This window comes from Elephas maximus, chromosome 1 (genome assembly GCF_024166365.1).
Source record: "Elephas maximus indicus isolate mEleMax1 chromosome 1, mEleMax1 primary haplotype, whole genome shotgun sequence".
Taxonomy (NCBI): Eukaryota; Metazoa; Chordata; class Mammalia; order Proboscidea; family Elephantidae; genus Elephas; species Elephas maximus.
The window spans coordinates 112,666,318-112,682,985 of NC_064819.1; the positions used below are offsets into that span (position 1 = coordinate 112,666,318).

Consider the following 16,668-nt stretch of genomic DNA (forward strand, 5'->3'; position numbering starts at 1 on the left):
ATTTGGTGCCTACTCACAGCTCACAAGGGAAGTGACTTGGTCAAGTGACTTAAGAAGATATTGGTGCTTACAATGTCTAAGGGAGATTCCTGGGTAGAACACTTAATAGATGGCTTTTCTTGGGAAAGTTATTTAAAAGTCCTTGGACTTTGGTTTTCTCATCTACAAAATGAGGATAACAAAGCCTACCTCAAAGGGTTGTTTTGAAGATTAAATGAATAAATATAGGTAACCTATGGCAGATAATAATTGCTCATTAAAATGTTTGCTGTTTTTATTAAATACATGCACACAAACACACATGAATATAAGCAAACACACTTCCACGGCCTTTTGTATAATTGTGGACACTTTCATGGGAGTTAGTTCATTGACTTCTAAACGAAAGAGTTAAGCATCTGGTCCAGTCTGTTCAACATCAGGGGTATCAGCTGGCAAAATCCGTTGTTCTTACCATTGAACGTTCAATGTCATCACAGTTGTAATACATGGTTCCCTGCCTGGGAAAGAAGAGTATATATCATAGGCTTTAAAAAAAAAAAAAGGGGGCGGGGATTTTCCAGTTTTACTCACTGCACTCTGTGTCTGAGGTCTGGTCCACTTTTTTTCTTCTCCATGAAGTCTTTCACGATTGGTGCAACCAGAAGTGCTGATTCTCCTCATCTGATTTCCTAGAATATTTATAATCCATACTGTTCACTTTACATTTAGTGTTTACTGCATTATATTGTTTATTTAATTTTTGTCTTTTAGTATGCGTGTATTTTCTTTCCCTGTAAAGCTTTGAGGACAGAACCCCCTATGTTACTCTCTTTTGTATGTTCACAGTAAAGAACAAGCTGCCTTGCATATAGGATATGTTCAATTAATATGTTCAGTAAAGGCCTTTTATTATACAACCACTTGATGACACTGATTTTTCCCATTCCCAAGTGACCCAGTACTTAACGAGTGACCTAAATATTTAGAACTGACCCATTTCCACAGGCATTGCCTCCTTGAGCTTCATTGCTGTGAAAGACATAACAAAACTGTCACTCACTTATTTCTCCTTTGTCAACATTTCTCCTGGTGATATTGAACTGGACATTTGTATTAGATCTTTGGGGAAAGAAGGCACCAGAATTGGGATATGTGGGACTATTCGATGGATAGGAGGACAATCCAAAATGGCTGCTGCATTTAAAGTCTGTTCATGTGAAGTTTCCCACAAATGTAGACTGTACCTTCTATGCCTGAATTCCCCTTGGCCATGGTCCTGTAGCAGGAACTCAATAAGAACTCCTTGGCTAAGTCATTAAAAAAACAAAATGGAAATCTCTTTGATGCTAAGATAGGGACTAGATCACAATTTATTGACTGATTTCCTAGCTAGTTTTGTCCATGTTCAACATCAGTACAGGCAACCATGTGACAGTATATTAACATCATCACCAACAGTGGGGCAGTCTTGTCTTTTATCATCCCAGGGTTTCCACTAGACTAGGGCGGTAGATGGAACACAGTCTCATGTGATCCTCTGAGATAAAGATGGACAATTGAAAGACAAACAAGTGACTCACTTTAATGGCTCTGCTTCAGACAAGAGAAACCTGTAATTTCTCTTAGGCGTGCTTGACGGTCCCACTGTGGAGTGAGTCACAGACTTACATAACCCTTGAAACCACGGGCAGTTTTACAGTTCTCAGGTTGGCTTCTCACAACAGACAGTTGGTTCACACTGGGGCCTCCTGGACTGATAGCCCTTTCAAAAAATTGAGAAGACAGAGCACGGCCACTGAAGAGAGACTGTGGGAGGTGCCAGTGTGGGCACACGTGATGGTGGGGCACCATGGTGGGGAGCTCGCCACCAACCTTCCTGCCGGGTGATTCTCCACCTCTGGGCTGCTAAGTCTCCTGGATGCTGTGAGTACATATTTCATTCCAACTCCTTTTTCCTATTGAAGAAAGCATTGTTTCTGCACATCTTCTGGAATGGGGGAAATGTGTGATTTATAATGGTATTTTCTGGAATGCGTGATTCTGTAGGCACCTTCCCTAACATTATTTAGAAGTTGGCTAGTTCAAGCTTGGAATATTTTTTTGGTCTCTTAAGTCCATTTTTATTTTAAATGTAATTTGTCCGGCTCTAATTACTTACTCCACAGAGAGAAAATGCAAAGCACCCTGTCAGACAATTAGACTCTGTCCCCCAGTTGTCCTCCTGCTTGAAAAATTACATGAACTAACTAGCTTTCAATTCCCTTCCTTTAGGCTGAACATAAAGCGGAATATTTTTTAAAGCATTCTTTAATAGTTTCTTCTTGTTAGTGGGGCTGACAAAGATGTCTTTGTATCAACTTAAAAGGAAACAGTTCTTCCAGTTACTGCGAAAACCTTTTTGCAAAGGCATCTCCATTGTTTTGAGTGGCCCATCATACGCCATTTGAAGGCTTATATTTTTTTAATGTCAGAACTCCAGTGAGCTTTGCCAGTGGAGTAGAGCAATTATTGGCTCTACCCAATTTTTTTTTTTTTAATCTTATTAAGTGTCAGGCTTTTTGGCTAGATGTCTGGATGCCTTTCAGCTCTGGGATTGTGTGATTCTTGAGACCTGTCAAAATTTGAATCTGGACTCCAGTTCTCAGAAAATATACTGAGCTACAAAGAATTGGCTGGAAGTCATCTAAAACAGCCAAGGAGGAGATGTTTCTGATTCTAACAGATCTTTTATATCTCTGTTTCCCCAAGGCTCCTTATGAAACAGCTCATCCATGGAGAGGGAGAACCGGTAAGAAGGACTGAATAGATTCTACTATTGAGGCCAAGAAGTGCTGGGTTTTAAAATGCATAAACAACTTGTTTAGCCAACTGGCTTTATAATCAGAGTTCTAATGATGCTAGTGGAGTAGATGGGACATACGGTTATGAGCTTAAGCTGAGAGGAACGAAACACATACATGCATACACACAGCCATGCCCACTCCAAGATGTGGGTCACCTAACTCTAAGTTCCTCACCCTCCAATTAACCTTTCTGCACTGATCATTCCCATCAGACCAGCAGACAATGGGATTGGGCAAGGAGTATGGGGTGAGCTGCCACCTAGGTCAGCCAACTAGTGAGAATAGGCCCTTCCTCTCATCTTGGGGTGCAGTTCAAAGAGGAGGAACAACTTGGGGAAAGTGCCCACGTGGTTTACAAATGTCCCCAGCCCAGCTCACCTTAGGGTGTTTTGCATGAAGAGGCCTGAGAGATCACTCTTCTGATACATTTCTTTCCGACTGACTGCATTTCAGTTCCTGGGTTGTATCTTTTTTTTCTTTGGGATTTCCAATGCCGGCCCTCACTCAGCATGTTCAGACAGGAGGGGAGTGCCCTGGTCATCTCCTATCTTCACAATTCATCTAATACTATCAGAAATAAGCTCCTGGACTCAACCCAACTAAATGTGTTTTTTAATTCCAGTCCATTCAGAAACTGAACTTTAGGTGTAAGGAAGGTGGGACCAACAGGAGCTAGTGTTCAGAAATGGCCAGGGTCTTCCCAGTCTGTCCAGGAAAGAGTGGTTTATTAGCTCTGATTTCGTGGAGACAGCATGTAAAGAAGTACGGGCACTGCACGCCATGCTCCCGTGAACATGGGGGACGTCATGGAACTACCAGTTTCTAATGAGTCAGTTCTGATTCATGGCAACCCCCTGTGTGTCTGAGTAAAACTGTGCTCTGTAGGGTTTTCGGTGGCTGAGTTTTCAGAAGTAGATCACCACGACTTCTTCAAGGCACCTCTGGATGGACTCGAACCTCCTTTCAGTTAGCACCTGAGTGTGTTAATAGTTTGCACCACAAGTTTAGTCTGAAATTATGTCTTGCCGAACTTAGATGGAGCCTCGTGATCCTTTTTTCACATAAGGCTCCAGCCAGCACAACAAAGAGGAAGTCCACAGCAGGCATCAGGGTGTACTTCAACTAGTTCAATAGCCAGGTTCCAAAATTATCTAGAGTTGCAAGTAAGCTCACCCACCCTTGTAAGGTAGAAAAGTTACCTTGTGATTTTAAAGTAAAAACTTCTGGAGCTCACATCCGTCTCTGTAGGGGACATTCATTCGTCCAACAAATGTTTACCAAGTGTCTGCAAATGGTTATCGTACTCAGCTGCTAACAGAAAGGTTGGAGTTTCAAATCCACCCAGAGGCATCTTGAAAGAAAGACCTGACGATCTACTTCTGGAAAATCAACCACTGAAAATCCTATGGAGCACAGTTCTATTCTGACACAGCTGGGGTCACCATGAGGTGGAATCAGCTTTATGGCACCTGTTTGGATTTGGTAATTATGTTTCTTAGGGTCTACTGGATGCTGAGGATAGAGAAATGTATGTGCTTACCTCCTGACTAATGATAACCTGAATTTTGTCTGTTTTGTTAGGTGTGGCCTAATTTCTCTAAGGTCCTGGGGCTGACAGCACTAATGCTTCTGCTCCATCAACCCATTGTGATTAGGGCTTAGGGCCACAGGCAGTGGTGTGCGAGATGCCTGTTGCTGTGAATTCACTGGGGCAGCAGATCCTAGATACATTCCCTCTGAGGCTGCTGGGCCTAGCTGCATTTTTCTGTAAGTCTCCGAGGCCAGCAAATGCTATATTCTCTCTGTTTTTGAAATAATCACTATGTTAAAGCTCAAGGCCTGGCATTCTTTCAGCAGACTAGAATTACCGTTTACAATCAAGCGAGAAACCAAGGTGGAAGGCAGTGGGCAACTGACCCTTTTATAAGGATGCTCAGAGAGAGACCAGGGTGGAGAAGTGGGAGGAGGAATTTGGGACATGTTCCAAGTATGTTTATAGGTCCTGAGGAGCTGCCATTTCAGATGGCTTGTTGCTTTTATCTCTGAAATAAGTCATCTTGCAGGCATGCTAGGAGCAAGCTGTGCAGCTGCTCTTATTGGCTGGCTAGTGCAGAAACTCAGCTGCTAACCCAAAGGTCGGCAGCTTGAATCCACCAACTGCTCCTTGGAAACCCTATGAGGTAGTTCTATTCCGTCCTGTAGGGTCGCTATGAGTCAGAATCAACGGCGCTGCAAAAGATTTGGTTTTTTTAGTATAGAAACTGGAGGGAGTTTGTGAGCAAACAACCTGCTGACGTTGAGTGGATTCCAACTCAGCGACCCTAGAGGGTAGTGTAGAGCTGCCCCATAGGATTCAAACTGCCGACCTTCTAGTTAGCAGCCATGGCTCTTAACCACTATGTCACCAGGGTTTTCTGTGAGCAAACAGGTAACTCCTTATTTACATCACTACCACAGGGAGCCTCAGGCGAGTGTTCTTTGCATCTTGCTTTCTTTCGCCCTTTTAGTCTCCATTCCTGAGTCTGTCCTCTCCCTCCCCACCTCTCTGTCCCAAACTTCTGATTGTCATGCATTGTGTCATCCCATCTGGGCCTGCCTTTCCCTCACCTCTTTACCCCAGCATCATGTTCCAAGATAATTCTGACTCATTTTGCATATTGAAGTTTACCTTGTCTGTAGCCTCCTTCTTTCAGGATTAAGAGGTCCAGCTGTCACTCTCTGACTACTTTGGGGTCACGTGACTTAAGCGAACTCATGAAAAGGTATTAGCACAAGGACTGGCATATGGTAGGTGCCCAGCAAATGCATGTGGAGCCTGAGTCCATATAGATTAATGTGTCCCCTCCACTAGAACACACTGTCATGGAACAGCAACTTTAAATTCCCCGAAGTGTTTTTGGTGATCAAGTACATTTGGTGGGACCAGTGTTTTTACTACAAGAATTCTCAGAACCTTCGATGTGTGTGTGTGTGTGTGTGTGTATGTGTGTGTGTGAGAGAGAGAGAGAGAGAGAATTGTTTCCCAAACTAGTTTGATCAAGTAGTAACTTAATTAACTGAAATCCTCCAGCTGATAGCACTTAGTCCTAAGTTTGTGTTTCTTAGGGTCATGCTTATGACTGTGTATTACATGTATATCTTCTGCTAGTAAAATTACTCGTGTTGTTGTTGTTAGTGCTGTCGAATTGGTTCCGACTCGTAGAGATCCTATGCACAACAGAACAAAACACTGCCCAGTCCCGAGCCATCCTTACAATCATTGTTATGCTTGAGCTCAGTGTTGCAGCCACTGTGTCAATCCACCTCATTGAGGGTCTTCCTCTTTTCCACTGACCCTGTACTCTGCCAAGCATGATGTCCTTCTCCAGGGACAGATCCCTCCTGACAACATGTCCAAAGTATGTAAGATGCATCATTGCTTCTAAGGAGCATTCTGGTTGTACTTCTACTAAGACAGATTTGTTCATTTTTTGGCAGTCCATGGTATATTCAATATCCTTCGCCAACACCACAGTTCAAAAGTGTCAATTCTTCTTTGGTCTTCCTTATTCATTGTCCAGCTTTCACATGCATATGATGTGATTGAAAATGCCATGGCTTAGGTCAGGCGCACCTTAGTCCTCAAGGTAACATCTTTGCTCTTCAACACTTTAAAGAAGTCCTTTGCAGCAGATTTGCCCAATGCAATGCGTCTTTTGATTTCTTGACTGCTGTTTCCATGGCTGTTGATTGAAGATCCAAGTAAAATGAAATCCTTGACAACTTCAGTCTTTTCTCTGTTTATCATAAGGCTGGTCATTAGTCCAGTTGTGAGGCTTTTGCTTTCTTTATGTTGAGGTGCAATCCATACTGAAGGCTGTGGTCTTTGATCTTCATTAGTAAGTGCTTCAAGTCCTCTTCACTTTCAGCAAGCAAGGTTGTGTCATCTGCATAACACGGGTTGTTAATGAGTCTTCCTCCAATCCTGATGCCCCATTCTTCTTTATACAGTCCAGCTTCTTGGATTATTTGCTCAGCATACAGATTGAACAGGTATGGTGAAAGAATACAACCCTGCCGCACACCTTTCCTGACTTTAAACCAATCAGTATCCCTTTGTTCTGTTCAAACAACTACCTCTTGATCTATGTAAAGGTTCCTCATGAACACAATTAAGTGTTCTGGAATTCCCATTCTTGGCAATGTTATGATCCACACAGCTGAATGCCTTTGCATAGTCAATAAAACACAGGTAAACATTCTTCTGGTATTCTCTGTTTTCAGCCAGGATCCATCTGACATCAGCAATGATATCCCTGCTTCCACGTCCTCTTCTGAAGCCAGCCTGAATTTCTGGCAGTTCCTTGTCAATATACTGCTGCAGCCGTTTTTGAATGATAGTCAGCAAAAATTTGCTTGCATGTGATATTAATGATATTGTTCCATAATTTCCACATTCGGTTGGATCAGCTTTCTTGGGAATAGGCATAAATATGGATCTCTTCCAGTCAGTTGGCCAGGAAGCTATCTTCCATATTTCTTGGCATAGATGAGTGAGCATCTCCAGTGCTGCATCTGTTTGTTGAAACATCTCAATTGATATTCCATCAATTCCTGGAGCCTTGTTTTTCACCAATGCCTTCAGAGCAGCTTGGACTTCTTCCTTCAGTACCATCGGTTTCTGATCATATGTCGCCTCTTGAAATGGTTGAACATCGACTAATACTTTTTGGTATAATGACTCTGTGTATTCCTTCCATCTTCTTTTGATGCTTCCTTCAATCAATCCTTTGCTATTGCAACTCGAGGCTTGAATTTTTTCTTCAGTTCTTTCAGCTTGAGAAATACCAAGTGTGCTCTTCCCTTTTGGTTTTCCATCTCCAGCTCTTTGCACGTGTCATTATAATACTCTACTTTGTCTTCTTGAAAGACCCTTTGAAATTTTCTGTTCAGTTCTTTTACTTCATCAGTTCTTCCTTTTGCTTTAGCTGCTCGACATTCGAGAGCAAGTTTCAGAGTCTCCTCTGACATCCATCTTGGTCTTTTCTTTCTTTCATGTCTTTTCAATGACCTCTTGCTTTCTTCATGTATGATGTCCTTGATGTCGTTCCACAACTTGTCTGGTCTTCAGTCACTAGCATTAAATATGTCAAATCTATTCTTCAGATGTTCTCTAAATTCAGGTGGGATGTACTCAAGGTGATATTTTGGCTCTCGTGGACTTGCTCTGATTTTCCTCAGTTTCAGCTTGAACTTGCTTATGAACAATTGATGGTCTGTTCTACAGCCGGCCCCTGGCCTTGTTCTGACTGATGATATTGAGCTTTTCCATTGTCTCTTTCCACAGATGTAGTCAGTTTGATTTCTGTGTGTTCCATCTGGTTAGGTCCATGTGTATAGTTGCCATTTGTGTTGGTGAAAAAAGGTATTTGCAATGAAGAAGTCGTTGGTCTTTCAAATTCTATCATTCGATCTCCAGCATTGTTTCTATCACCAAGACCATATTTTCCTTCTTCTTTGTTTCCAACTTTCACATTCCAATCGCCAGTAATTATCAATGCATCTTGATTGCATCATGTTCGATCAATTTCAGATTGCAGAAGCTGATAAAAATCTTCTATTTCTTCATCTTTGGCCCTAGTAGTTGGTGGGTAAATTTGAATAATAGTTGTATTAACTGGTCTTCCTTGTAGGCATATGGATATTATCCTATCACTGACAGCATTGTACTTCAGGATACATCTTGAAACATTCTTTTTGACGATGAATGCAACACCATTCCTCTTCAAGTTGTCATTCCCAGCATAGTAGACTATATGATTTTCCAATTCAAAATGGCCAATACCAGTCCATTTCAGCTCACTAATGCCTAGGATATTGATGTTTATGCGTTCCATTTCATTTTTGACGATTTCCAATTTTCCTAGATTCATGCTTCGTACATTCCAGGTTCTGATTATTAATGGATGTTTGCAGCTGTTTCTTCTCATTTGAGTCTTGCCACATCAGCAAATGAAGGTCCCAAAAGCTTTACTCCATCCACGTCATTACTGTTGACTCTACTTTGAGGAGGCAGCACTTTCCTAGCCATCTTTTAGTGCCTTCCAACCTGGGTGGCTCATCTTCCAGCACTATATCAGACAATGTTCTGCTGCTATTCCTAAGGTTTTCACTGGCTGATGCTTTTCAGAAGTAGACTGCCAGGTCCTTCTTCCTAGTCTGTCTTAGTCTGGAAGCTCAGCTGAAACCTGTCCTCCATGGGTGACCCTGCTGGTATCTGAATACTGGTGGCATAGCTTCCAGCATCACAGCAACATGCAAGCCCCCACAGTACGACAAACTGACAGACACATGGGGGAAATTATTCCTAGCATGTATGAATACCTGAAATATACCATACTTCCATGATGTTGTACAACAAACACGATGATCTACGGAAAACGCCAGGACTGTTAGGTCCTTTACACTATGAACCCTGTCAGGAGTTGCTCACTTGAAGCCCTAGCACTGGTTGGCAGGACATTTTTGGACAACTCACGTTGTATCACCTCACATCAGATCATGACATCATATCATATCACTAGGCCATATGTATGGCTTTCTTCCCCCAGGGTTAACCCTAAGCAAAGTTCCTATATTGAAAACTCTGCCCCATAAAAGTAGCCCTTCTGGAAAGAAGACTTGGATAAGTAAAGCATTACTGAAAAAGAAGAAGAAAGTGGGAGGCCTCACTCTACCTGATTTTAGAACCTATTATACAGCCACAGTAGTCAAAACAGCCTGGTACTGGTACAACAACAGGCACATAGACCAATGGAACAGAATTGAGAACCCAGATATAAATCCATCCACCTATGAGCAGCTGATATTTGACAAAGGCCCAGTGTCAGTTAATTGGGGAAAAGATAATCTTTTTAACAAATGGCGTTGGCATAACTGGATATCCATTTGCAAAAAAATGAAACAGGACCCATACCTCATATCATGCACAAAAACTAACTCCAAGTGGATCAAAGACCTAAACATAAAGACTAAAACGATAAAGATCATGGAAGAAAAAATAGGGACAACGTTAGGAGCCCTAATACAAGGCATAAACAGAATACAAAACAAGACCAAAAATGACGAAGAGAAACCCAGACAACTGGGAGCTCCTAAAAATCAAACACCTATGCTCATGTAAAGACTTCACCAAAAGAGTAAAAAGATCACCTACGGATTGGGAAAGAATTTTCAGCTATGACATCTCTGACCAGCGCCTGATCTCTAAAATCTATATGATTCTGTTAAAACTCAACCACAAAAAGACAAACAACTCAATCAAAAAGTGGGGAAAGGATATGAACAGGCACTTCATTAAAGAAGATATTCAGGCAGCTAACAGGTACAGGAGAAAATGCTCTCAATCATTAGCCATTAGAGAAATGCAAATTAAAACTACGATGAGATTCCATCTCACTCCAACAAGGCTGGCATTAATCCAAAAAACACAAAATAATAAATGTTGGAGAGGCTGAGGAAAGATTGGAACTCTTACACTGCTGGTGGGAATGTAAAATGGTACAACCACTTTGGAAATCTATCTGGTGTTTTCTTAAAAAGTTAGAAATAGAACTACCATACAACCCAGAAATCCCACTCCTCGGAATATACCCTAGAGAAATAAGAGCCTTCACACGAACAGATATATGCACACCCATGTTTATTGCAGCTCTGTTTACAATAGCAAAAAGCTGGAAGCAACCAAGGTGTCCATCAATGGATGAATGGGTAAATAAATTGTGGTATATTCACACAATGGAATACTATACATCGATAAAGAACAGTGACGAATCTCTGAAACATTTCATAACATGGAGGAACCTGGAAGGCATTATGCTGAGCGAAATTAGTCAGAGGCAAAAGGACAAATATTGTAAAAGACCACTATTATAAGATCTTGAGAAATAGTATAAACTAAGAAGAACACATACTTTTGTGGTTACGAGGTGGGGAGGGAGGGAGGGTGGGAGAGGGTTATTTACTGATTAGTTAGTAGATAAGAACTACTTTAGGTGAAGGGAAGGACAACACTAAATACATGGAAGGTCAGCTCAACTGGACTGGACCAAAAGCAAAGAAGTTTCCGGGATAAACTGGCTGCTTCAAAGGTCAATGGAACAAGAGCGGGGGTTTGGGGACTATGGCTTAAGGGGACTTCTAAGCCAATTGGCAAAATAATTCTATTATGAAAACATTCTGCATCCCACTTTGAAATGTGGCTTCTGGGGTCTTAAATGCTAACAAGCGGCCATCTAAGATGCATCAATGAGTCTCAACCCACCTGGATCAAAGGAGAATGAAGAACACCAAGGTCACACGATAACTAAGAGCCCAAGAGACAGAAAGAGCCACATGAACCAGAGACTTACCTCATCCTGAGACCAGAAGAACTAGATGGTGCCCAGCCACAACCGATGACTGCCCTGATAGGGAGCGCAACAGAGAACCCCTGAGGGAGCAGGAGATCAGTGGGATGCAGACCCCAAATTCTCATAAAAAGACTAGACTTAATGGTCTGACTGAGACTAGAGGAATCCCGGCTATCATGGTCCCCAAACCTTCTGTTGGCCCAGGACAGGAACCATTCACAAAGACAACTCATCAGACATGGAAGGGACTGGACAATGGGTAGAAGAGAGATGCTGAAGAAGAGTGAGCTACTTGTATCAGGTCGACATTTGAGACTGTGTTGGCATTTCCTGTCTGGAGGGAAGATAGGAGGGCAGAGAGGGTTAGAAACTGGCAAAATTGTCATGAAAGGAGAGACTGGAAGGGCTGACTCATTAGGGGGAGAGTAAGTGGGAGTATGGAGTAAAGTGTATATAAGCTTATATGTGACAGACTGACTTGATTTGTAAATGTTCACTTAAAGCTCAATAAAAATTATTAAAAAAAAAAAGTAGCCCTTCTTCTGAAGCCTTAGATAGCAGGTGTTATTACTTATACAGTGAAACCTGCAAAAGCTGGAAATTGTAGAAGACAGAAACCTGTCAGAGAAGGAAAACTCAAATATTTCTCACTAAAAACTCAAATATTTCCCACTAAAATGAGTGATAAGAAGGTGATAAGAAAGCACGTTGTCAAGGTGGAAAACTTGCAAGACCCGGAAAAACAGGGCAGTTGCGTTCAGTTCCAGCTCTCATCGGTTTCTCTGTCAATGCTTCCCTTTGGCTCTCTTCCTCTCATTTGTGCATTTCAAACCATATTATCTAGGTGGAAAAGAATTGGATTTACCCTCAGCATTATTCCTTTTATTTGGTCCTGAATTAGATATTTTTTTCTCCCTTATACCTGTACCCTGGGAGGAAGATTTCAGTAGAGTTGTGAAGAATAGCAAAGAGAAAGGAGAGAGAAAGTGGGAGAAGTGAAAATTTTCAACTTGATAATGAATCTTATAGTCTATGTCTCTGTTCTTCAAATAGCAGGTTATAATCCATTAGTGCGCTGTGAATTCAATTTAGGGGGTTGCAACCAATATTTGAAAAAAAAAAAAAGGGAGGATATAAAATAGAGTAGAATAGAATAGGAGATAATAATAGTACTGGAAGTATCAGAGTGTCTTGATTGTAGGAAGGGAGGATAAGTAGTGTTACATAAACAATTTTTTTATTTATAAAAATTACATGTTTTTCAGTGTTATATAAAGATACTGGTGGTGCAGTGGTTAAGAACTTGGCTGCTAAACAAAAGGCCGGCAGTTTGAATCCACCACCTGCTCCTTGGAAACTCTATGGGGCAGTTCTATAGGGTTGCCGTGAGTTGCCATTGACTTGACGGCAATGGGTAGCATATGCATACATAAGGAGCCCTGGTGGCACAGTGGTTAAGCGCTCAGCTGCTGACTGAAATGTTGGCTGTTCAAACCTACAAGCTGCTCCATGGGAGAAAGATGTGGCAGTCTGCCTCTGTAAAGATTATAGCCTTGGAAACCCTGTGGGGCAGTTCTACTCTTTCTTATAAGGTCACTACGAGTTAGGATCACCTCCAAAAAAATGGGTTATGTTTGGTTTTTATATACATACATATATATGTATTTACATGCTGTGTCAAAATATAAAGTCTGCTTTTTATTGGGTCATGGTAAGAAATTTGTGAACTGTAGGTGTATATGTAAAACATATGGATACTTTTAAGATAACTTATATTGGTTCTTCTGGTCTTTCCTTTAGGTATGAACAGTTAAAAATCTATCCTAAACAATATTAGTATTACAAATTGCCTGGTGTGTCCATCCACCAGTGTACTGCTCATATGGGAAGTTTTTTCCTGCTTCCCACCTACACTGTAAGATGGTGAATTCTGCACACATAGTCCCAAAACCTAGGCAAACCTATTACCACACTTTGCCTGTCATTCTGCCAAGTTCCCTTTCTCCTGCTCTGCTCAGACTTGCTCTACAAGATGATAGTGTAAATCAATACACTTCTCCCCTGTTCATTGGTGAGGAACTTTAAGCTCAAAGATGATTTGAAGGCTTTCCTGTGTGTCTTGTCATCTCAGCTGACAGCTTGCCAGACTAATGAAAGTCTACCTTATGTTTGACTCCACTCAAGAAGGGTTTGATTCCAGATCAGAGAATTTTTTCTGCTCCCTGGTCACAGACTGTCTTGTGAGCCTACATGGATCAGAGCTAGTCCATCTCCATTACAGCAGAAGGAATTTACGTCTGCTTAGGGGTTAGCAGACCCCTTGTTTACTAGGTGAAATGTGTGAAAAATCTCTCTTCTCTCTATTGCTTTTACTTGTCTGTGTTCCAACTGGACTTTTTTTTAAAGTTTACAATTCAAGCCAGTTTCTCATACAAAAACTTATACACACGTTGTTATGTGACCCTAGTTGCTCTCCTTGTAATACGACAGCACATTCCTTCTCTCCACCCTGTATTTCCCATGTCCATTCAACCAGCTCCTGTCCCCCTCTGCCTTCTCATCTTGCCGCTAGACAGGAGCTGCCCACATAGTCTCACGTGTCTACTTGAGCTAAGAAGCACACACCTCACCAGTGTCATTTTATGTCTTATAGTCCTGTCTAATCTTTGTCTGAAGAGTTGGCTTCGGGGATGGTTTTAGTTTTGGGCTAACAGAGAGTCCAGGGGACATGACCTCTGGGGTCCCTCCAGTCTCAGTCAGACCATTAATTCTGGTCTTTTTACTAGAATTTGAGATCTGCATCCCCCTTTTCTCCTGCTCCATCAGGGATTTTCTGTTGTGTTCCCTGTCAGGGCAGTCATTGGTAGTAGCTAGGCACCATCTAGTTCTTTTGGTCTCAGGCCCAACAGGACACTCTTTATGGAAAGGACAGCATCTTCTATTTCTTTTCCTCCAGCATTTGGTACAGTTCCTGGCAAGTAGGAACCATCTGATAAATGTTGAATGACTAATCATCTACATTTTGTGAAATAGATGAGAAAATAGGTTTGGTAAGGGTCAAATAGTTAAGATACAATGTAGCTCTTGCTAATTAAAATCCATGATATTTTTACTTTGCTGCATCAGAACTTTTAGGAAAATAATTCCAAAGGTCTATGGCACAGTAAGGAGTCTGAATTGCCACCATTGTATAGGAAGGGTATGATGATGATCATGACGTTCACGAAGATGCTGATGAACACCAACTGTTGTGAAGAAAACTTGTCAGAGATTTGCCTTTGAAAGGTGGAACTGTCAAGAAAAAGGCAGACAACAGAGATATGGGAAAAGAAAAAAGACTTATGTTCTAATGTCTCTAATTTTTCTGTACAGTAATTTTCCATCTATAAGTGTGATCTTAGTGCTTGCTCCAGCAGCAGGCAAAAGTATATATTCATTTCATATTGTTACTCGACTCCATATGTCCAGAGAGATAGTACACTGTATGGCAATGGTTCTCAACTGGGACGGATTTTGCACCCCCACCCCTCAGGGACATTTAGTAATGTCTGGAGGCATTTTTGGCTGTCACAACCAGGTGCTACTGGAATCTAGGGGGTAGAGACCAAGGATGCTGCTAAACATCCTAAAATGCCCAGGATATCCCTCCCCCAACAAAGAATTGTCTAGTCCAAAATAGTGTTACTGCTGAGGCCTTGCTATGGAGATTAAGAACTGCTCTTAAACTGGACCATTTCATCCTGTTTGAACTCACGGATCCACCACTTTTTAACTGAGTGACCTTGGGCTTGTGGCCACTCAACTCTTTGTATCTTAGTTTCTCCATTGATGTTGTTGTTGAGGTTTGGTGCTGTTGAGTTGGTTCCGACTCGTAGCAACCCTAGGTACCATGGAACCAAACACTGCCCGATCTGCACCATGCTCACAATCGTTGTTATGCTTGAGCCCGTTGTTGCCGCCACTGTGTCAGTCCATCTCGTTGAGGGTCTTCGTCTTTTCTGGTGATCCTGTACTTTACCAAGCATGATGTCCTTCTCCAGGGACTGATCCCTCCTGACAACATGTCCAAAGTATGTAAGACACAGGCTTGCCATCCTTGCTTCTAAGGAGCATTCTGGTTTTACTTCTTCCAAGACAGATTTACTTGTTCTTTTGGCAGTTCATGGTATATTCAATATTCTTTGCCAACACCACAATTCAAAGGCATCAATTCCCCTTTGATAAGATGGGGATAATAATAATATTGTACATCATAGTATTGAATGAGCTAATGCAGGATAGGTGCTTAGAACGGTGATTGGCAAATAGAAGTCTTTGATAAATGTTACTTTTTATTAATGAAATGTGGATTAAATCTTAAAAATAATACTTTGGTGAACAGACATCTGCCTGGGCTTCCATCATTCCTGTCTTCTGCTTGTAGAAAGGTCAACGTGTGAAAGAAAGTCTATCCTGTGCTACGTTTCTGTTGTTGTTAGTCGTCATGGTGTCAAGCAGATTCTGACTCATGGTGACACCACCCATGTGTGCAGAGTAGAACCACTCCATAATGAAAGGCTGGAACCTTTCAGAAACAGAACACCAGGTCTGTCTTCTGAGGCACTTCTGGGTGGGTTTGAACCTCCAACCTTTTGCTAGTAGTCCAGCACTTAACCATTCGTGCCACCCAGGGACTCCTCTTTAGTTGAGTTGAAAATAGGCATTAGTATGCTTTTCTGAGGCAGGTTGTTTTGCTGTGAAAAATCTCAAAGTACCCTAGGGGGTTCACTAAATCATTGGTTAGCCTGTGAAATAGCATGTTAGTTGCTGGGAGTTCAGCCGGATTCGCCTTCTTTCTTTTTCGCAGGTGAAGATCGTAATGTGTAAAAATGACGTCCCAGGCAACCATGATTTGCTGTTTGGCATTATTTCTTGCAACAGAATGTTCCCATTATAGATCCAAAATCGACCTAAAAGTAAGTTTGATCCAACCCTATATAGTCCCAAAAGAAAACTTACAGCTTCCCTGGAAGGCTAGATTTCTTTTCTTTTGTCTGTTGAACTTTAGATGAATGTTTACAGAACAAACTAGTTTCTCATCAAACAGCACACACATTGTAGTATGACATTTTTTAATAGTTTCTCATCAAACAGCACACACATTTTGTAGTATGACAATTTTTAACCCCATGACATATTAACACTACCCCTTCTCAACCCTGGGTTCCCTGTTACCAGCTTTCCTGTTCCCCCTTGCTTTCCAGTCCCTGCCCCAGGGCTGGTGCTCCGGTGTAGTCTTGTTTTTTTCCATGGGCCTTTTCAATCTTTGGCTGAAGGGTGAACTTCAGGAGTGACCTCATTACTGAGCTGATAGGGTATCTGGGGGCCATAATCTCAGGGTTTCTGCAGTCTCTGTCAGGCCAGCAACTCTGGTCTTTCTTTTTGAGTTAGAATTTTGTTCTACATTTTTTCTC

General features: G+C 41.7%; 1 protein-coding gene across 1 annotated transcript in view; it reads left to right on the forward strand.

Annotated features, from left to right (window-relative positions):
* The first annotated feature begins 1,715 nt into the window (after positions 1-1,715).
* ADGRF4 (adhesion G protein-coupled receptor F4) overlaps positions 1,716-16,668 on the forward strand; it is a 44,412-nt gene continuing 29,459 nt past the window's right edge. The window contains exons 1-3 of the mRNA XM_049893791.1: positions 1,716-1,905; positions 2,731-2,770; positions 16,062-16,170. Of these exons, the coding sequence (XP_049749748.1) occupies positions 16,084-16,170 (87 nt within the window). The 5' untranslated portion in view covers positions 1,716-1,905; positions 2,731-2,770; positions 16,062-16,083. The remainder of the gene's footprint in view (positions 1,906-2,730; positions 2,771-16,061; positions 16,171-16,668) is intronic.